The sequence below is a fragment of the Pantherophis guttatus genome, chromosome 3 (assembly GCF_059756535.1).
Source record: "Pantherophis guttatus breed Tessera chromosome 3, ASM5975653v1, whole genome shotgun sequence".
NCBI lineage: Eukaryota > Metazoa > Chordata > Lepidosauria > Squamata > Colubridae > Pantherophis > Pantherophis guttatus.
The window spans coordinates 200,022,057-200,045,092 of NC_142065.1; the positions used below are offsets into that span (position 1 = coordinate 200,022,057).

The window sequence follows — 23,036 nt, forward strand, 5'->3', positions numbered from 1 at the left end:
TGGCTTCGTGCCACTTTGGGCACGCATGACATAGGTTCGCCATCCCAGTACTATATAGTTTAGTGGAAAAGTAGAGTGCTAATTTTTTCCAAGCCAGGAAAACTCCCTGTTCAAATTGTTTTCAGGACCCTGTATTGGATTCAGAACTCTCTTGAACTTACAACTCGGTAATATAAAGAAATACAGAACCAAAATAAACAACCGGTTACAGTTTTACAGCTTTAATTTAAAACTTTACCAATGACAAGAACAAAAAAAAAAAAAAAAAGAATTTAGTTACAAAAAGAGAAGTTGTCTATACAAAAGAATAGAGGTACCTGTTTCACAACAGAATCTGCCCTTGACATTATCAACTTAAAACCCGGAATAAAGTGCTTCAGGGGAACAAAGCAATGCTGAAAAGTCGTAAGAGTGAATTTAGGAAAGCAGTAAGGTGTGACTGTTGCAGACCAATTTTTTGAATGAAATCATTGCTTCTGAAAAAACCAGCATTTCAAGAAAAAGGTATCTAGAGGCTGTCTCCTTAATAGATAGGATTTCCACATGCACAGATCTGCTGATGTGGAGATGCAAAGAACCAAATCCAATTCTGAGGGTAGAACTCTCTTCCCTCACCTGTCCTCCCTCACCTATCTGAATTACTACAAGGTGTAGCTAGACCACAAGTCACTATCAAGGCATTCCCACATATAATGTAACCTGGTTATCTAGGTGTCCTTCCTGATTATCTGAAGAGATAAACAAGCAAACCTAATCTCCATTTTCTTCCTATTGGTAAGGATGGGACACATTAGGAATTGATCTCTTTATGTTCCTGCAAACATGGGAGGTAAATTGTTGTTACCAGTTCCCACAATTGAAGAGCTCAGTTGCTGTTCTGTTCATCAGAACACCTCTTTCGCCGTGAAACAATTATTATTTTTTCATTATTGAGTGCCATGCTCCATGGAGGAAGCTACTCATGGTTGCTTAATAACCAGTGGAAGCCATGCCTCCATAGAAATCCAACAAAAAAGTCCAAGTGAAGGCTCTCCCAGCAATATCTTTCTGAAGAACTACCAGAATAACTGTTTCCAACAATGGGAGAATTTCATTTGGAGATAATTTTTTTTCCTTCTTTCTCCCCAAGTCAAGGAATTCATATCACAAAAAAAAAGCAGCATGACTGGGACAACTGTCCTAATCTCGATTCCTCCTTTTATTATTATTTTTTTAATTAAAAAGGTGACATGGACAATCCTATTAATTGTCTAAATAAGAAAGCAATCTCTGGCCGTTTAAATGTGTGTTCTGAAAACTGTAAAAATGCAGCGTGCATAAAAAAACGCTAGCTGTCTGCAAGTCGACCAATATTTTTTTCTCAAAATGCAGCAATGGTTTTTTCCTGGCTTTTAACCTACCATGTATTCTAGATCTTAACAGCTGATTTCTTGCTTTACAAACAGGCTAGCTTTGGCCAAAATAATATTTGCAATATGCTTCTTCAGTTAACATCTAAAGCACAACATTCAGCCACGAGGGGGGAAAAAAGAGGTATACAAGCCCACAACTGCTTTCTAATTTGCATAGCAACACCCAAAAAGTTAATTTAAAACCATTGCTTGGGTTTTTTTGGCGGAAGAATCTGAGCAACCAAAGGCTGAGGTATGCACAGCATTCTGTCCTCTTTTGCCGTTTTTTTCCTCTGTTGGGTAACAACTCATAGAAACACAAGTGTGTCCAACGACATTTTAAAAAGTGGGTTCCTAAATTTAAAAAAAAAAACAATTACAAGTACAAATAATCTGGGTCTTTTGTCAGTTTATTAGATATAAATAAAAACCAAGGCCAGATTGATAAAGAATCAAGAAATTGGTGCTAACTGAATCCTTAGTCAACATATTACTGCACTACTGAAAACATCATCAAGGCTTTCCTCGGAGTCCATAAAGGGATTGGTTTAACTGGTTGCAGACAACAATGAAATCACTCCCAGTTTATCAAACCAGTCACTGATTCGAAGGAGCACTGGCAGGGCATGAAGAAATTGTGAGGGGAAAAACAAAGCATTGATAATTATGAGTACAGCACTTCCCATTTTGGGGAAGCATCATTTCCTAGCAGAGCTGAATTTGTATCTCTCTATATATCCCTATTTGTATTGTTCATTTGTATCCCTATTTTAGTATCGTAGGCGGTTCGGCTAATGCAGAGGTGGAGAACAATGGCCCCTTTATGACTGGTGGACTTCAACTCCCAGAATTCCTGAGCCAGCCATGCTCCTCAAGCCCACAAGTCATAAAGGGGCCATCATTCCCCACCCATGGGCTAATGTAATTAGGGGATGGAGACAAGATTAGGATTGCTATGATGCTTCTTGAAATTCCATAGTGGGTCTTGTCTAATTAACATTAAGTCAAAGACTGTCAAACTCTAGAGAAGGCCAATCATTTAAAGCCGTCTTTCCCAACCATTGCAATTACCAGCTGTGTGGACTTCAACTTCCAGAATTCCACAGTCAGCATGGCCATTGAGGAGAATTCTGGGAGTTGAAGTCCACCCAACTGGAAATCACCAGAGTTGGGAAACACCAATTTAAAAGGCAAAGGGAAGTCTGATTCTCCCTTATCACAGCACACCTGGCAATGTTTTCCAACATCACCTGTCAGCAGCTCCACATTATGACACCGGGTTCTTGCATGAAAACGAATCACCATCTTCCATCAGCTATTCCTACACACTATGCTTGTGCTTCATTCAAAAATGAAAAATGCTGGAGGAAGTTAGTTATCTGTTTTATTAAGCTCAGCTATCTGATTCCTGTTGCTTTCATCATTATACAAAGAGGTATTTTCTACATTAAGCATTCAACAGATCTTTCTGCATTCGGTCTGTCTCTCTCACACTCACCTGCGAGAGAAGCATTCCCCAGTCCTTCATGCCAGGATACACACACCAAAGCCACTGTTATACATTCGAGGCAACAGATCATATATTTTTTTCTCATTTCCAATTAAATATGCATAGGATTAAACCCCCATCAAAATCAGGATCAATAGAACTCATTCCAAAGTCAGTGCAGACAGAACCGTGCATTTAAAATGCACCACATTTGCTATGCTGGGAGTACGGAGGCTGCAGTAAGCTTGCAAATTAAAAACTAGCATTATTCAGCCAAACTTTTCTTCCTTTGTTTTAATGGCTCCAGGTAGAATTTGTTACCAATCGAATCTGATTTGGCTAAAGAAGTACCTGTCACTCAAAATGGGATAAAAAAAAAAAAGAGTTGTTTCCAACTAAATAAAAGAGAAACTGCAACTGAAGGTACCTGAAGTGTTTTTTTCCTTAGCATCACTGTGGACCTGAACATTTTAATTTAATTCAAACCGGAGGAAGAAAAGTCTCCGATGACTTTTTTTGACCTCAAATTGGATTCAGGAAGGATTTTTGTAGGGCTCTTTCATGAAGCGAGGCCTACAAGACCAATTGACGAATGTGAATTCCCTCGAGAGAACAGTTATAGAAAGTACAATGTGTTGGACACCCTTAAAAAAAAAAGTATCATTCTTTTTTTTTTTTTTAATGGCAGCAGTGAATTAAAGAAGTTAATGGCCTGGAATAAAATCTTATCTTGTCTCTTCAGTCGTGTTGTCTTCCGCCAGGAACAAACAAGAATTCGTAACGGGTCAGAGCCAACAACACTAGAGCAAACCTGGTCCTCGGATACCCTCCACAGCAAGAAACATTCCCATGTGTTGTCGAAGATGTTCCTCACAGAAAAAAGGAAAAAAAAAAAAAGCAGAAAGTTTTTTTGTTTTGTTTGTTTTGTTTCATTGATCACCCAGCCGGAAGCCCTGGCCCCAGTTGTGTCTTGTGTCTCCCTGGCGATTATCTGCAGGTCTTCGCACACTGGCTGGAGGAATCCCAAATCCAGATACTCCTCCTCTTCTGTTGGGCAGCCATTTGTACCTGCGGGTGAAGAGAAGAAGGAATTCAGGCGGCCATCTTAGCCCCTATTCGGCTTTAGCAGCCGAACAAGACTTCAGCAGAGGTTGAAATTGAAATTGAAGAAGCAACATAGGCTTAGGCTGGAGTTTCAGTACAGGTAGTCCTCGATTTACAACACTTCAGTTAGTGACCATTCCGAGTTATAATGGCACTGAAAAAACAAACTTATGACCATTTTTCACAATGATGACCATTGCAGCATCCCCAGGGACATTCGGATTTACATTTGGATGCTTGACAACTGACTTCACATTTATGACGGTTTGCAGCGTCCCGGGGAGGGGGGGGTGTCACACAATCCCCTTTTGCGACCTTCCGACCAGCAAAGTCAATGGGGAAAGCCAGATTCATTTAACAACCATATTACAAGAAAAGTCGTAAAATGGGGCAAAACTCACTTAACAAATTTCTCACTGAGCAACCTAAATTTGGGGCTCAATTGTCATAAATTGAAGAGTTACCTGTACAAAGAAGCTGGAAAGCTTTGGCTTTTTTTTTTTTTTAACCAGTTTAGACTCTTATTGAAAATTCTGAGAAATAGCTCAAGGCGGCTTGCTCTGTGTGTCTTACTGAAAATCAAGCCACTATTAAGAGGCTTCCCAGCTTAACGTGAGGGTCAAGTGGAGGTCATAATTGCAAAAACTGCTTTTTCGGGGCTGGTCAAAATGCCAGAAAGCAGGGACAGTATCTTGGAAATGAAGTATACAGGTACTGTATTTTTTGGCGTATAAAGCACTCTGGACTATAAGACACACCTTTTTTGGGGAGGAAAACAAGAAAAAAAAATCTGCCTCTGCCTCTGCCGCCCAGCAATTTGCCTCCTTGCAGCAAACAGCCCGTTTCAGTTTCAGCAGTCTGATTAGCACAAGAAAAAAAAACACCTGCCTCTGCCTCCCAGCAATTTGCCTCCTTGCAGCAAACAGCCCATTTCAGTTTCAGCTTCTGCACAGTCTGATTAGCACAAGCAGCTGATTGTCGGTTGGATTGGCTTCCCGACCATCAGCTGTTTCAAGCTGCAGGGATTGCCACAGCCTATTGCCGCCTCCACGCCCCCATTTTCAGCTTCCGCATCCCATGTGGGCAGGGCCACATTCGGTATATAAGACGCACCCAAATTTTCACCCTCTTTTTTTTGGGGGGGAGTATAAGTATAATTTTATAAAAGTGCGTCTTATACTCCAAAAAATATGGTATTTATTTATTGAATTTATATTGCTGCCTATTTGCCCATGACGACTCAAGGCGGCTTACAGAATATAAAACATTTAAAACAATAAGAACTAACAAAAAGAATCAAATAAATTAATATAGTACAATATAACAAAATCAACCCCCACCTCCCGCCTTAACTTACAACCATTCGTTTAATGACCATTCCAAGTGACAATGGCACTTAAAAAAAAAATGACGTATGACCATTTCTCACATGTATGACTTGCAACATCCCTGTAGTCACATGATCAAAGTTCAGATGCTTGGCAACTGACTCATATTTATGACGGTTACAGTGTCCCGGGGTCATGTGGTCACCTTTTGCGACCTTCTGACAAAGCCAATGGGGAAACTAGGCTCACTGAACGACCCTTTTACTAACAACAACCGCAGCGATTCACTTAATAATTATGGCAAGAAAGGTTTGTAAACTGGGACAAGACTCACTTAACAGTCTCGCTTAGCAACAGATGTTTTGGGCTCAATTGTGGTCGTAAATCAAGGACTACCTGTAAATGGGGTGTGGCTAAATTTCAGCATCAGTCTCTGGGCAGGGATGTTATCTTACTTTTGGATTTATATCTAACTCTCCCTGGTCTTCCCTGCCATTTCTCGTTAATGTAAGTCTTGAGTTCTCTATCGGCTTTCTATTTTGAACTTGTTTCCCAACAGCTAGTGAAAAAATATAGCCTCAAGCTGGTTTTTTACTCCCAGGAAGCTTTCCGAACAGGTCACACATTTTCAAAAGATGAGGGCTCCTTGCATTCTTAACCTCATTAAACTTTTAATGTCATTTTTAAAAAGTCTCCAAGTTCTCTTCTCCCTTATTGACTGGAAGTGAGTGGATTCAAACCGGAAGTGAGTGGATTGGGCTTTTCTGCTCAGCCCGAGAGTGTTCTTACCCTGGAGTCAGATGACTCTTGCATGTCAAGGCTGAGATTACTAATTACCACAAAACACATTGGTGTGACATCATAAGGATCTCTAAAATAGATTATTTTTAAAAAGCACCTAGTGGCCTAGCCCTATGTCACAGAATCAGATGTACCAGCTCCCACTTGTCACAAGGACACCATTCATTTTGCTACAGACTCATTCTTTGCTTTCTTTAGTATCTGTGACAGAGAACATAGAAGCCTTAGTGCATCCTGAACACAGCACTTGGATACTCCAGGTATCCAACACCTTCGTGGGCAGGAAATCTCAATATCTGAGCTAAGCCTCATCCTTAGGGTCCTTTGTCTTGTGTTAGTAAGAAAGCCAGTTTGGTTTAGGTGGTTAAAGCATCAGGCTAGAAGCCAGGAGATGGTGAGTTCTGGTCTTGCCTTAGGCACGAAGAGTGGCTGAATGACTTTGAGCCAAATCACCAGGCGACTGTGAATTCTAGTCCCGCCTCAGGCATGAAGGGCAGTGGGGTGACTTTCAGCCAGTCACTCGCCAATCCAACTCACAGGATTGTAGGGAAAATAGGAGGAAGAAATAATATTAGGTATGTTGACTGCCTTAAGTTATTTATAAATAATAAAGGTAGGATAAAGAAATAAAAATAAAAAAGCAGTCATTATAGCTCCTCTGGAAGCAGAATGGAAGCCAGGCTTTTCCAAGGATTCTTGTACATGCAGTGCTCCTTCAATTTAAATTAGAAAGGCAGATTAATTGTAAAGGTAATATCTTCCTGGAGTCAAGAATTACACGGCCATGGTCAGTAGATTTAACCTGGCAATAATATGGAAAGCAGATTAGATTAGATTAGATTAGATTAGATTAGATTAGATTAGATTAGGTTAGACAGACATAGATGAAAGGAAAGGAAAGGAAGGAAGGAAGAAGAAAAAGAAAGAAACAAAAAAATTTTTTAAGCAGAGGTCAAAAACAAAGAGGCCAAGACAAACTCTGGAGCCTACTGCCATTATCATTATACAGCAATATTTCAGTAAAATAAAGGAGGAAGTGAGCGAATCTTGTATTTGGGAGTTTGTAATAGTTTGACTGAATCAATGTTTCCCATTTGTCTATGTCAGGGGCAAAACATGAATGAAATGCAGCAATTGACCTAATTACGTATCCAGCCATCCGGAAAAATGTGCATGAGTCTCATTACTACCATTGTACTTTTGTTTTCAATTCTAATTAGAATAACGTTTCCAAGGTATTCCAAGTCTGATTAAAAAAAAAAAAAGATAAACCAACTTACAGAAACTGAGGTGTTGACAGAAAATTTCTTCCTCCCAAATCCATTGGATATTTAAACATTAAGAAAAAGTATAGATGACCAACCAAGTTGCCGATCAGTTCATTGACGATGCTGTGGGATATTAGGAAACAGCATTTTATAGTGTTAAAAATTAGCGAATGAAGCATTTTCTACTAATAATGTGAAAGTATCTTAATCAACAGGGCCAATTTCTAATGGGTTTGTACTTTTGAAGAGCTTGAAGGCTGCTAAGACTGAAAATAACTCAAAGAAGCTACCCCAAGGTTTGCATATTGTCTGCAAACATTTTTGAAAAATACACTTTTGCAGACCTGTGGGGAAGACAGTGCTAACAGACTAAATACTGAATTTAAAAAGCGAATGCCATAAAATAATAGAACCTAAGAAAGCTAAAAGTCACAATCTCCATCATCAACGGCATCTATCTGAGTTCTAACTTCAGAAAGCCTTGAGACAGTACAATTCATAATTATGGAAGACTGTTACAATTCCAATATATTCTAAGTTATCAATGGTCACTTAAGTATTTATCCTTCTTCCAGCTACGTACATAGAAAAGTAAGAGTGCCACTGGAAAAACGATAATAAAAATAACTGAAAGTTAGATCCCAGAATAATTTTTAGTACTGGGCTATAATTTCAGAAGGAAGAAGGATGTTAAGCTGGCTTTCCTTGGGAAACTTCATTGTTGGAAGTTGAAACCCGAGACTCTTACCGTGTTTCCCCAAAAATAAGACCCCCTCTATTTTTTTGAACCCTGAAATAAGCGCTTGGCCTTATTTTTGCGGAGGTCTTATTATTTTGGGGCGTGCAGAGGTGTGCACACTCGCCTGCCGCTTCCGCAGCCCTGTTCTGAATGGGCCGTAGCCCGGGCGTTGGGGACCCCCTGTACTACAGTAGGCCCTTCCTTTCAGATCACCTACAGCAGAGCTTCTTAAGTTTCATGCCCTGGACCCCTCCTTAGAAAAAGAATTTAAATGCATGAGGAAATACAGGTATAACCTGTTTCACAAAGGAAAGCAGATATGCTCAAGTACAATTATCGAAACGTTACAAATGACAAATGTGTAATATAATAATAAGACAGTATGTGCTTCTTTATTAATCCATTAAATCAATACTCAGGCCATATAAGCAGTCCTGTGCCTACAGCCACAATTGAGAGTCCAGAATCTCAGCTGTTGAGCAAAGCGATTCAGTGAGTCACCACGTGACCTCTTTGCTCAATGATCACAATCCCAGCTCTCCAGATGCAGTCATTAAGCAGACCATTGGAGAGTAAGGCCCAGGACTCCCAAGCATAGGACAGGAATTGGGCCTGGGCCTCCCATCACACCCAGGAGTCCTAGGCTCTTTCCCCACCACCACAATAACGTTGGTGTTCACTAACACATTTTTGCCAGTTTTAAGATCCATTCTTCAGCACACTCAGCTGACTGGGAAATCCTGAGAGTTCAATCCACATTCATCTAAAAATGACCAAGGTTAAGAAACTTTGATTTACAGGATTATGGAGTCCTGACTGTCTCTCTACATCCCATCTGGTCTGACAGGAGGAGCATGCTTTGGGCCCCAATGCCTTCTTTCCAGAACAGAAAACATGCCTTTTCTGTCACAGCACCTGATCTTTGGAACACTCCATTCCCCTCCATTCCCAAATTAGATTGGCCCTAACCCTGTCAGCTTTCATAAAGCCTTGAAGCTTTGGATCTGTTCCTGCCCTTGAGGTTGCAAATTCTTCTTTGGTCACTATTGTGGTTTTACATTACCTGAACTTTTATTTTAAATGCTGTTGAAACGCCCAGAGTTACCACAGTGATATAGCAATAGCAATAGCACTTAGACTTATATACCGCTTCATAGTGCTTTACAGCCCTCTCTAAACAGTTTACAGAGTCAGCTTATTGCCTCCAACAATATGGGTCCTCATTTTACCCAAATCGGAAGGATGGAAGGCTGAGTCAACCTTGAGCCTGGTGAGATTCGATCTGCCAAACTGCTGGCAGCCGGTGATCAGCAGAAGTAGCCTGCAGTACTGCATTCTAACCACTACACCACCGCAGTTCATATGAGTGGCTATATAAATTAAGTAAATTAATAAAGCAGAGACAAAGTATCTGGAGATACTTACGAGCCTCCAATGATATAATTGAATCCCAGGATAACCCACGGCAGATAGCATGCCTAGGAAAACAACAACACATATGTTTATCATAATGAACTTGAAGGGCAAAATTATCCTTTCATCTCATGTGCTGAACTTGGTGGGCCCCGATTTCTAACAAGGAAATGCAATGTTGAGCTGCCCCCGAAAAAAATTGTTGGTTGAGATACTGGCTGGACAGTAAACTATCCTACTATCCAAATTGCATTGGCATCAGTTTGTTACATTTCATTTCCTATGATTAACACTAAGCCATGCTTAGCATGTTGAATAAACATGCTTTTATGTTATTTCTTCCCAGACCACCATGTTTTCTCAGCTGTTGAGTCAGGGAGCTGGATTGATGAGCCTACAAACTACCAGGCTGAAAGGAAGAAATTCAGGAGTTAAAAGTAGGCATTTTCTGAATTATTGATAGGTAGAGCCCAAAAAGTTTGCCATCACTACACTAAGTGGAGCAAAAATACAGTGGAATGGCCTCCAGCGTTAACTTCTGGGTCTTAAAAATGTTCCTTAGATGTTGCAAAAGACAGACCCTTTTAACGTTTAAATGGCATTCACTATAGCAGTGGTGGCTAACCTTTTTGCCGTCGCGTGCCAAAAGCGTGGGGAGCGTGGGGGGGGGGGTCGTGTGCACACGTGCCCACATCCATAATTCAATGTGCCCCTCCCGCCGCGGATGCACGCACGACCCCCCCCCACTCCCCTGCTTTTGGCATGCGATGGCACGGTGGGCCTGGAAGGCCCGTTTTTCGCTCTCCCCAGGCTCCAGAGGCATTCTTGGAACCTGGGGAGGGCGAAAACAGCCTTCCTCATCCCCCCGGAGGCTGGAAACAGTCCGTTTCCCGACTTCCGGTGGGCCTGGAAGGCCCGAAAATCAGCTGGCCGGCATGCGCATACGCACTGGAGCTGAGCTAGGGAAACGCTCGCGTGCCCACAGATATGGCTCCGTCTGCCACCTGTGGCCCAGGTGCCATAGGTTCACCATCATGGCACTATAGTCTCCTTATCTGCAGAATGCAGCCATGTCTCCCTTAACCATTTTGGTCAAAAAATTCGTTCACTATTACACTTGAGACAACCTTCTGTTTTATGAAATCTCCCTTCTACTTGCTGAGCTGCCCTACAGCTACTTCTGTAATTTTCCTTCCATTAAAGAACTGTATATGGAGCACTGTCAAGAAGGAAAAGATCACACAGATGTCAGATATGCAAATGCCAAACTTCTCTCAAAAATCTGGAAGGAATCAAGGAATGGCTACCATGATTCAATCAGATGTTGAAATTCCACGGATTTGGGCAAGACGTCCGAAAGACAGAAGCTCATCTCTTAAGGCCACTCACCTTAAACCGAGTCCCAAACCAAAATGACACAATCATGTCTCTGTTCAGCTGGGCCCAAACATAAAGTACGGACATGATCAGAGGGATCATCAGCAACTATAAGAGAACAAAGGATCCGACATGGTTTATATGAAGACTCACACACTGTACTTAAAAATATTACAACGAAAATCCCTGTTCAATTTAGATACACCTCCGTATTGATCAATCTTTTTTCTCTGAGGGAAAAAAAGGGGAATTAATTTGGAACAAGAACATTTGGGCGGGGGGGGGGGAGACATTTTGCAGATTTCTCCATAATCCATGACCCGCTAAATCAGGGGTCTGCAACCTTAAACACTCAAAGAGCCATTTGGACCCGTTTCCCACAGAAAAGAAAACACCGGGAGCCACAAAACCTCGGTGGGTGTGGTTCACGTCACTCACTTTCACCAGTCACATGCCCCCCCCAGCTACGCCTACCCAGCTGGTCATTAGGGGAGAGAACCGGTTGTTAAAAAACAATAGGAACTACAAAATCCTTTTGACAACTCTCTCTCTCCCCCTCCCTTCCCCCTCCCTCTCTCTCCCCCTCTCTCTGTATCTCTCTGTCTCTGCCCCGGCCACTTCTCCATCTCCCGCCGTCACCCTTCTCAGGCCAGGTGAGGAGTGACTGGGAGGGGAGGGCGAGGGGTGGGGCCAGCCAGTGGTGGAATCATCCAACAGGGAGCCACAGCAGAGAGCCCAAAGAGCCGCATGCGGCTCCGGAGCCGCAGATTGCAGACACCTGCGCTAAATCTAATAAAACCAATAAGCACATAAAGCTACATAAAGCTGATAGCTCTGTGGAAATCGGCCACTGCAGAAGACATCAGTCCCGAAACACAAACACTAAAACCTAATCAGGAGTTTGGAGAGAGCACTAGATGCTAACAGAATACATTCAAAACTTTTCTTTAGTGAAGGTAAAATATATGTGTCCCAGGATAATGTTGCATGATCCAATTGGAGTCAGTCACTAGGACCAAAGGTTTATTCTTCCTAAGCTTTTGGGCTCATGTTGGAGCCCATCCTCAGGGAACAGCGTGAGAGAAGTTCCCTGAGGGTGGGCTCCAGCAGGAGTCTGAAAGCTCGGAAGAATAAATCTTTGATCCTGGTGAATAACTCAAGATTGGATCCTGCAAGAACTTTTCTTTCTGTTATCAATTAACTGCAATTTTAGCACTATATCTGAACCTTCAGTTGTGATTAATGTTAACTTTCATTTCCTGAAAACACATGTATAAATCAAGATTTGAGACTGGCTTATTTCAGTAACTAATCGTAAAACTGCTGCGTATCTCTGGGTTTAAACATAAGCTTAAACATTACTCATTACAAAATAGAAAAAGCTTCCATCTGTCTCTATGAAGCCATTTAGAACAGCAGTCACCAACTGGTGGTCCACGAGAAAATTTTGGCGGTCCGCAGAAAAATTATTTGCATTTTTTATATTGCACTAAATACTATTTATTTTTTTAAAAAAAATCACATTAGTGGTCTGTGGGATTTAAAATTATGAATTTGGTGGTCCCTGAGGTCCGAAAGGTTGGTGACCCCTGATTTAGAAGATAGGGCAAAGGCAGGAACCGGAGGCTACCATTATGTTTCAAAGTGGCCACATTCTCCAATGGCTGTTTCTTAATGTCATTTGTAACTTTGATTTGGAAGGATGGGCCCCAAAAGTCCTAATAAACCTGATTTGCAAGACTTTAAAAGAAAAAGGATATACTTACTTGCATATTCATTACTAAGCCAGTAATCTTTTCATTTTAATTAAGGAAATCCAAACTAAGCAAACATTTAATACTTAATTTATAACGATTCAATTTTAGACAAGTAGAATAATCAATGCTAGTATTTGTTATCATATTGAAGCCCTTTTGAGCCGGCGGAATAGATTTGGATCTCTGCCTACCTGCTCCGCATGGCTTTAGTTTAGCCTGTAAAATCTCCCTCAATCGTAACCAAGTTGGGCTCAAACAACACATTAGCAGCAGACTCTGATATTTTGAGATTCAGAGTCCAGGAACCCAGCAAGTAGACTATCATGTTAGGCCATAATATGGTTTATTCATTTGGCACATTGTAACACTAATCATGCTTTGTTAACCCAGCTTTTGTGTGAACCCAGCCATTGAGTCTCGAGCAAATCTTAAATTCTCATTCATTTATACAGTGGCTGTTCCTGAATTTATCACCTTTCCCACCCAAACATGTGGACTCAGGAGTATCAGAAGAGAAATGGGGGTGCTGGGAATGACTTCCCTAAGGCCACAACATTAAATAAACTCAACATTAAGAGAACTAAGATATCCAGCCCTCTCAATTCCTGGCAATTAGATGGGGAAGAAATGGAGGTAGTGATAGATTTTATTTTCCTGGGCTCCAAGATTACCGTAGATGGGGACTGCAGCCAAGAAATTAAAAGACGCTTGCTCCTGGGGAAGAAAGCTATGGCAAATCTAGATATCTTACTAAAAAGCAGAGATATCACCCTGCCAACAAAAGTGCATATAGTCAAGGCTATGGTTTTCCCAGTTGCAATGTATGGCTGTGAAAATTGGACCATAAAAAAGGCTGAGCGCCAAAGAATTGGGGCCTTTGAACCAGGGGTGAAATGCTCCCGGTTCGGACCAGATCGCCCAATCCGGTAGCAATGGAGGCAGGTGGTCCGGAGAACCAGTAGCAAAAATCCCTGTGCCCCTCCCCATGCCCAGCTGAGCCGCACAATCATCAGAGGCTTTTTTTTTTTTACTTTTAAAAGCATTTTTTTCTTTTAAATGCCTCAGACGATCCCAGCTGAGTTGCCTGATCGGTAGAAGCTTTTTAAAAAAAGCCTCTGCCGATCAGGCAACTCAGCTGAGATCGTCAGAGCCTTTTGAAAGCATTTTTTAACAATCTCTTCGCCGAAGAGGTTGTAGAAAAAATGGTTTTAAAAAGGGGGAAAAAAAATTGGCCATGCCCACCCAGTCACATTACACCCCCCCACAGAACCGGTAGTAACAAATATTAGATTTCACCACTGCTTTGAACTCTGGTGCTGGAGAAGACTCCTGTGAGTCCCTTGGACTGCAAGGCGATCAAACCAGTCAGTCCTAGAGGAGATCAACCCTGACCGCTCTTTAGAAGGCCAGATCCTGAAGATGAAATTCAAATACTTTGGCCACCTAATGAGAAGGAAGGACTCACTGGAGAAGAGCCTAATCCTGGCAACAATTGAGGGCAAAAGAAGAAGGGGATGACAGAGAATGAGGTGGCTGGATGGAGCCAATGAAGCAGTCGGTGTGAGCTTAAATGGACTCCAGAGGATGGTAGAGGACAGGAAGGCCAGGAGGTTGTCCATGGGGTCGTGATGAGTCGGACACGACTTTGCAACTAACAATAACAACAACAACAAAAAAGGCCACAGAAGCCTCCATAATCATTTTCCGCATCCTTTGGTTGGGGAGGGACGCTTTTCCAAGACCCAAACCTGTCCAAACGTTGGCAGCAGATTCAGGAAAGGATACAACTATGCAAATCCAGTTAAACAGCAGCATGAACATGTAGTCGGCAGGCCTTCCATCAAAAGCACCTGAGAACAAAGAATGGCATTGCTGTGAACGTAAATCCCTGGCAGTTGTTTTTTCTCCCTTTCCCCAAGAGGCTGTGGGAGCCTTCAGAAGGCTGTGATTAAATCGCGGGCTGCAACTTCAACTTTTGTTCCGAGGAGGAGGAAACAAGAGACTGCTCTGTTCGGTGAGGGTATTTTATGGGAAAGCGTTATCTGAAAGGCCAGTTTTCGTAGGAAAATCTAAATTACTAGTCTCTGTACATAATATGAATTCTAGCATTGGAGGCTTTCTTTTTCCCCAAACAAATATTACACAAAATTATAGCATCAAATTCATTTTTTTGTTTTCCCACAAATATTGCCCAAAATTAACATACTACAGGTAGTCCTTGGCTTACGGCCACAACTGAGCCCAAAATTTCCATTGCTAAGCAAGAACGTTGTTAAATATTTTGCCCCGTTTTATGACCTTTCTTGCCAGAGTTGTTAAGTGAATCACTGTCGCTAAGTTAGTAACATGGTTGCTGTGTCAGCATTTCGAGTAACGCACCCATTGAAAGCAGACCGAGGCAGGTAGGTTCCTCAAAGAACATGTTTATTGGACCGTATTTTTCGGAATATAAAACACACTTTTTTTCCCCAAAAAAGAGGGTGAAAATCTGGGTCCGTCTTATACTCCGAATGTAGCCCTGCCCAGCTTCTCAAATGGAGGTTTCAGAGGCTGAAAAAAAGCATCAGAAATGAAGCTTCAGAAAAGAAGCCCCCAAACAGAGCTTCAGAGGCTTTTTTTCTGAAGCTGTTTTGGAGGCTTTCCAAGGCAAAAAAAAAGCAAAAAACAGCAAGGCACAGAGCTCACAACCAAGGAACCTGTTGCTAAAATTCACCTCTGGGAACAGCTGATTGGGGGTATTCCGGGAGGCCAATCCATCTGCCAATCAGTTTTTTTCTTATTTTCCTCCCCAAAAACTAAGGTGCATCTTATACTCCAAAAAATACGGTACATCATATCTGCACAGCCAGTGAAAACCAACTCTAAAGGTTCCGTGGTTTTCACCTAATTAAAAGAGTAAAACTCCCCCTCCCCTTCAGTCACATTGTCCAATGAATATAGCTGGCAGGTTCCTCTCCTCCTTCACCAGCCATCTGTTACAATGACCTTGGTTCCCACAGGAAAACTTTATTTTGACTGTTAGCTGGGCTATCTACTTCCCCACCTCCCTTCCCTCTCTCAGGCTTCGTGGCAACTATGAGGCAGCAGCACAAGATGGCTTCAGCCGGGTTCGCTTCAGAGTTGACACGCTGAGTGAATCTGGCTTCTCCTTTGACTTTGCAACTGTCAGAAATATGAAGCAGTTGCCAAACATCTACATTTTGATCATGTGACCATGGAGATGCTTCTAAGGTCATGTGAAAATCAGTCATAAGTTGCTTTTTTCAGTGCTGTTGTAACTTCAAACAGGCACTAAATGAACTGTTGTAAGTCAAGGACTAACTGTACAAGGTTGATAACATAGTCAACATTATAAACTCTATAGCTCCTGCAGCATAATCTGAGTTTGAGAAATGCATTACATAATTCTTTGTTTGCAAAGTTCGATCAGTGAAGGCTGCAATTCTTACACAATTATTGCAATTGGGAATAACTGGTTTATGCTAGAACTTGTTTCTAAATAAACTACATAAGAACAATCCCAGAGTATTTAAAAGGCAACTCTTAACTGGTTGGCTTCAGTAGATTTGATTTATTATAAGAAGGAGAACAGAAAGCAATTTTTGTGTTCCTTGTATTTAAAAGGTACTTACACTTAGTAATAATCAAGCATTATCACAAATTATCTTATTACATCCAAGGAAAATGGCCTGCATGCATTTTTAATTTATTAGTGCTACATGATGGGAAATAAGCAATTAAGATACTTGCCAAGTTAAAAATACAATTAACAAGATTTTTAAATCTTTCAAACTCTTTCACTTTTGCCAAACATTTAGCAATTGCCTGAGACTGGAAATCTTTTTTCTCCTAGAACAAATTCACAAAGTTTTCTTTACCGGGACATATGAAGATGGCATAAGAATTCCAGCAAGTGAACTAATTTGAAATATACATCAATGCCTATAATACAGCAGAGATTTTTTTAAAAAAATTTATTCACAGCCTTACTGTGTGCTGGAGGGAGAGTTCCATTTTCACTGATAAGGGGGGAAATCTGCCTCTGGCTATTTACGTGACAGATGTTTTAATCTTTTGGATAGTTTCTCTGAGGTCTTCCTAGCCTTGTAGAGGGAAATCTGAATATTCAAGTGATTCCCAAGCCAAGGTCACAGATTACAGCTGCTAGCTTTTTGCCTCAGTTTACAAATACACTCAATTGCCCAAAGACAGTTTTAGACATTTATGTACATTTCTATAGGTCCATGTAGAGTGTAAATTAAATACGCTGACTTAAAAAATATAAACTGACAAGTCTGTTTACCATCCTCAAAGGTAAAAAATAATTGAACATTATAATGGTGCGGTTGTATATTTACCTGTTTCCAGACGTGATGAATACTGATACAAAAAATAGAGATTCACCAGATATAAAAAGCCTGTCCCTGGGCCAACAGGGAAATAAAATGTGGCGGTTATTGGCCTCCAGATCTGTTTAGACAAAAACAGCAGATATGTAAATTACTTGTTTTTTGAGAACTTGTTTAAACAATACCAAAGTTACTTGCATCAGACAACATCAGTAATTGGTAAAATAGTATTGTACTACATACTAACAAAGTCAGATCTATAATTATTTAATGGATTATTGGGGGTGGAAAGCTCCCAGCCCACCAGCCCATTGAGTCCCCATCACTGTTAGTCTGATGGGTGATAAGACACCAGGATTCAACAGTGCTGAAGAGGAACTATTGAGCCAAAGTTTTACTGCAGGGATATGCAACTCTGACAACTTTAAGGCTTGTGGACTTCAACTCTCAGGATTCTGGAGAATCCTGCTGGGGAATCCTGGGAATTGAAGTCCACAAGTCTTAAAGCTGCCAAGGTTGGACACCCTTGCTTGACTAGGAAAGGACTAAAAGAACTTTGATTCATAAACTCTCTTCTGTCTTCTGGTATATAGTTGTAAGAACAATTTCAGGTGGTTTTTTTTCTTCTGTTAATAAGTTTTTCTCCACCACCAACAAACGCACCTCTCATGCAACACACAAAAATGGAGAGAGTGGCAGATATTACTCTAGCCCTACAAGAAAATATTATCAAGCTTCAATAAAAGGTCATAATGGGGGGTGGGGGAATCTATCAAAGTGATTTAGTAAGATTTGGATATGCTGTCTGGTCATAAAATGATGGAAGTCAGAAAAGCACTCTCTTGGAAGAGACAGTGGATAGTTGATAGCAGAGAGGACATCCCAAATATTCAACATTTGCACTATTACACTATTACAAATGACTTGAGCGCCCTTGGTATTGGTTCTGGATGGTTGGCTGTGGAGTATACAAATCTATATACTGTACTGTAAGACAGTATATACAGAAGCACAGGCAACATCTGAGACTTCACGTAGAGTCCATAGATTTATAACTGGACAGTTGCTTTCTGCGTGCTGTTTACTATGATTGCCATCAACTGCCTGTCACATGTGAACTTAACAACTTTCCACCTGTTATGGGGACTTTCCTGTCTGTCACATGTTAAGAATAGCCCAGCTAACCAAGCAAATGGCAACCACTACATAAATAGCCTTCCTGCAAGAGGCAAGCCATGCTTTCATTTGGACTCGGAATATCCCCTAACAGCATAACCCTTGGATCGAGTGGGTTTCACTTACCTTTGCTACCGGTTCGAGCGCGCGCTCCATCTGTGCATGCGCAGAAGCTTCTGCGCATGCACAGATTGTGTTTGATGATATCCGGGCAGGTGGGCAGAGCCTCCCGGCACCGCTGCTACCAGTTTGCCCGAAACGGTAGCAACCCACCACTGCCTTTGATGCATTGGAGAATAATGTTCAAAGCCAATATGGAGAATGGCTGCACCAGCAGAGGTTGAGCTACAGTTAAACATGTTTAGAAGGCATCCTATCAAGTAAGAGCATGTCATAGAGCAATTAGTTCCCTATTTAGATAAATGCTGTATCTCTCTATGATAAAAGAATGATATATCTACCTCAATTCTATGTGTTGGTATTCTCAAAGCAAAGAACAGGGAGGGAAATATACCCAGAATCTGGGTGTCTAAGATACTGCATGTCTCTCAAAATAAAATGTCTACAAAGAAGCACATTTCTCCTCCAATCTTGAGAAATATAGTCTTGCACCAAACAATCACTCTATTCCCCTTTGCATTCCTCCGAGGTCACATTAAAATGCAAAGAAATTGGCATTTCAAAATGCTGAAATCTACCTTCTACACTCCATCCCCTGCTTTTCTTAGCATACCAACATAGGTGGCAATGGGAAAAGACTGACAGAAAATCAGATAGAAAACTGTTTTATCACACAACTTTAATTCTTATCGTATTTTCCATATCTTCATAAAATGAAACATTCATTCATAGGAAGCATTTTTATTATCCTACAGAGAACATACGTAGCTCAAGATTGAAGCAGTGAACTATAATTATTCAGACAGCTGATGAAATGTCTGTAAATGAAAAACCAAGTTTAGAGAATTCGTATAACCCAACATTTTTATTATCTATTTTTCTACACCCGGTGTTCCATGTCTATTTGCAAGGAATAATGGGGGAAAGCAATTCTGAATAGCTAAGCATATTAAACACCTTCCTAAAAAACTCATTTCGTTCAGCTAAAACAAATATTGAACAAAAGAATCAAATCTTCCACAACAGTGATTTAAATAACTCTGGCCTCCTCAAAAAAAAAAAAAGAGACTAACCAACTTAGCCTTCCAACTTAAATTACTCCATATTTTTTTCACTATATTGGTGCCTATCAAAATGCCAGAAACCCTTCTGAATGTTAATGATTGTTTATATTCTTGGCACTAAAAATATAGCTCTGCAACAAGACAAAAGGCAATAAATAATGAAGTCTGTGACCAAGATAAATCAAACAATTCAATTGATTGCTCGTGCTATTTATTTATTCATTCTATATTCCTTCCCATTTCAGGTTGTGTTTTGTTAGCAATGGCTGGAAATTAAAGCAGCTCAACTGTTTCCATGATTACTGAAAAAGGAAACACCTCCCACACGTCCATTCTCAAAAAAGGCGTTATTTATTTTGTTCCATGAGTGACATGACACATACTTTTTCACACTTATCTTATCAAAGTGAATCAGGGATGATGAAATAGAAGAAAACTGAACCTCTCAAGAAACTGGCTTTCAGCAGCCAATGCAAAATAGTAATTGTATGAGCTTGTTTGGTAAGTTCAGTATTTGCCCAGCATTACTTACAAGTTTTCTCAGCCCTCTGCTGTGCTATGCTATGCTATGTGCCTCTCCCTGCTGAGACCAGTTATTTCCCACCACGCTGTATGCAAATTTTCCCACTTTCAGTTTCAGAGCTAATTTACAAAACACCTTTGATCAGTTTTCAACTGTTATGCAAAGCTCACTCAGTGACATGATCGCACCATGTAATAAACGTGTTATGGTTTTAAGTGTGTACACCATGTTCAGCCAAGAGCATGCAAGTAAACTACTATGGCCTGGAATGACCTCTAGTTTCACATGACTATTAACCTTCTGACCAGAGTGGTATCCATACAAAGCAAAGCACATTGGGGTTGGGGCAGTATTTGGATGGGAAGCCACAATGGAAACCCCACAATCAATTCATACATACATACATATATATATCTACATATAGCAATTTCATTTTCACAATAATTAAATGGGAAACTGAATCCTACTGGTGTACCCTAGATCAGGGGTCTCCAACCTTGGCAACTAAGCCTGGCAGACTTCAACTCCCAGAATTCCTCAGCCAGCTTTTCCAGAGACTCAGGGCGGCTTACAATGCGTTAAGCAATAGCCTTCATACTTTTGTATATACCTGCTTAGTAGGGCTTTCGGCCCCCCATAAGCGGTGTTCTTTTTTATACAAAGTCATCTTATTACCCCCATAATCCGGGTCCTCATTTTACCTACCTCGGAAAGATGGAAGGCTGAGTCAACCTTGAACCTGGTGAGATTTGAACTCGCAGTAATTGCAGGCAGCTGGCAGCTAAGTGCTACTTAACTGCACTTTAGTCTGCTGCACCACCAAGGCCCTTAGATGCTACCTAATTTTTCCATATTGGCTGAAATTAACCCTAACCAGAATCTCAGGCTTGGACAACATTAAACAAAGACCTGGCTCTCTGGAGAAGTCTCTGGTCCTGGGGAAAGTAGTTGTAGGGAAGAAGAGGGTGACCAGCAGGCACAGTGGATGGACTTAGTTACTACCCCATTAGAAGACCTGAGAAAAGCAGATTAGGGACAGATCATCATGGAGAAGATCTATGCGGTCATCAGAAGTCGAAAATGACTTGATGGGCCCATGATGAGTCCATCAATCATTTTCTGAAAGGTACTTTTTAAAAGTCTCTCTTATCACACAAACAAGCATCCCTTGCTTAAGGTAAGCACTGTTCAATTTCTAGAAGGAAAACAAAAGTTTTGTTTTATAAATGTCAAGTTACGGTGCCTCCCAGCCAAATCACTAAATGGCACTTCCACCATAAGCTAAAAGGCTGGAGTGGGGGGGGGGGGGTCCCCATATGCTTGCCATAACTGACTACAATTCCCAACATACCCAGCGCAGCATTTGCTTCTAAGGGCTATAGGCAAGAAGCGCGCCGTGCATGCCGGGAGCCGTAGTCCAGCTCGCCTACCTGGAAGCGGTTGATGAAGGCGTCGGGCCACAGGAAGAGGTAAACGGGGCTGATCAGGCCTAGCTTGCCGAAGAGGGGCACCGCGATGGCAGCTGCAAACCAGTAGCGGGTAATAAACGGGATGCTGCGGAACCAGTCCCCGAGGTCCGACATCTCCCCTTCGTCACTGGTGACTGGGAGGCCTGGACGCCGGTCCCTCACGCTCCTCGCTCCCGCCGGTGCTTCTTTTTCTCAGCCAAAGAGTGGCGCGTCGAGAAGGGCTGAGAGCTGGCCGGTGGGTGGGGCCCGCCTTCTTCCGACGTGGCTACACCGAATTCGGCCAAACGGCTACTTCCGGTTTCCGCCTTCCGTTTGCTAAGCAACGGAGCAAAAATAAAGGAGGGGCAGAGTAGCATCGCCGGAAGTTCCACTCTTAAAGGGACCGGACGCTTTTCACTCCCTCGTTCTCTATAAATTAGAGGTCCTCAAACTTGGCCGCTTGAAGACTTGTGGACTTCAACTCCCAGAATTCTCCAGCCAGCATAGCATAGCATAGCTGGCTGGAGAATTCTGGGAGTTGAAGTCCACAAGTCTTCAAGCGGCCAAGTTTGAACACCTGTGCTGTAAATAGAGGCAGTCCTCAATTTACAACAGTTCCTTTAGTGACCGTTCAGCTTGCCTTCAGAAATCGTGGGTGCTCCATCACGAAGTTTTTAAGAAGAGACCGGATAGTCACTTGTCTGAGATGGTATGCTTGAGCAGGGGGCTGGACTAGAAGACCTCCAAGGCCCCTTTCCAGCTCTATTCTGATTCGGTCCACTCATCCAAAATGAGAAGCAAAGAAAACAAGGGGGGGAAAAATTGCAAAGTGAAAGTTAGAAATTAATAGCAGAGGTCGATGCAAACTGACTGAAAAGCCTTGCAGGGTGATTCCAGGATGCTTATGTATCAAAGCTGGGAAAAAGCTGCCAAAGATTTCAGTTTTCGCAGCAAAGCCAGCTGTCTGATGGGGGAGCAAAAACAAAGACACTGCTGATTTAAGGCATCATTTTTTTTTAGGAAATGGGGGGGGGAAGTGGGTTAGCCTGGTATACCATGCTATAAAAAGCATTATTGGGGAACTAAGAAAAGCAGTTTTAAGATGTGTGGACTTCAGCTCCCAGAATTCCTCAACCAGCACGCTGATTTGGGGAAATCTTAAAAGTTGACAAGTTTGAGAAACTCCACTGTATCTTTTGCTGCTCTGTGCATACGGTTAGGAGTTACCTTTTATTTATTTATTTTTTCATGTTTTATTTGTTTTATTTATATAGCATTCAATTTTCATCAAACTGTGTATTCTGGGTACAATTATATTTAAATAGTCTATTTGTACATCTTTGTTGTAATAGGTCATCACCATCATATTAATAATACAGCAACATAATAATATAACATTAATATTTAACATTTGATATCCTCATCTTTAACAACTCTCCTCTATACCATTTCCTCCATTTATATCTCCTCCTTTCTAACTTTTTCTGTTATCTAGCCATTGATACCTTTTATTTAGTAGATAAACGTTCCTCTCCTGTGTGCATCATTTCCCAAGGACAGTTCAAAGAAATATTTTAAAATAATTACATGCAGTTCTGAATGCATGTTGGAACAGATGGAAGAATGATAAGGTGTATACCTGTTCTGGGGACCTCAGCTGTTCATTTATTTTCAAGACATCCTGAAAAG

General features: G+C 41.4%; 1 protein-coding gene across 1 annotated transcript; it reads right to left on the bottom strand.

Moving 5' to 3' along the window:
- Positions 1-205: 205 nt before the first annotated feature.
- Positions 206-21,706, bottom strand: DERL1 (derlin 1). Its single transcript, XM_034422246.3, has 8 exons — positions 21,330-21,706; positions 17,026-17,137; positions 14,453-14,517; positions 12,677-12,703; positions 10,923-11,018; positions 9,546-9,598; positions 7,394-7,504; positions 206-3,948 (listed from the first exon to the last, which is right to left on the bottom strand). The coding sequence occupies exons 1-8, from the start codon at positions 21,480-21,482 to the stop codon at positions 3,810-3,812; spliced, it is 756 nt and encodes a 251-aa protein (XP_034278137.1). The 5' UTR covers positions 21,483-21,706; the 3' UTR covers positions 206-3,809.
- Between the last annotated feature and the right edge of the window lie 1,330 nt (positions 21,707-23,036).

Excerpts from the sequence above, each read along its gene's own strand:
- DERL1 (XM_034422246.3), bottom strand. The coding sequence starts at position 21,482 with ATGTCGGACCTCGGGGACTGGTTCCGCAGCATCCCGTTTATTACCCGC. Across the intron at positions 7,505-9,545 it reads AATTATATCATTGGAGGCTC|CATCGTCAATGAACTGATCG; the intron begins GTAAGTATCTCC and ends AATATCCCACAG. Across the intron at positions 3,949-7,393 it reads CTGTCAACACCTCAGTTTCT|GTACAAATGGCTGCCCAACA; the intron begins GTAAGTTGGTTT and ends CTTCACCCGCAG.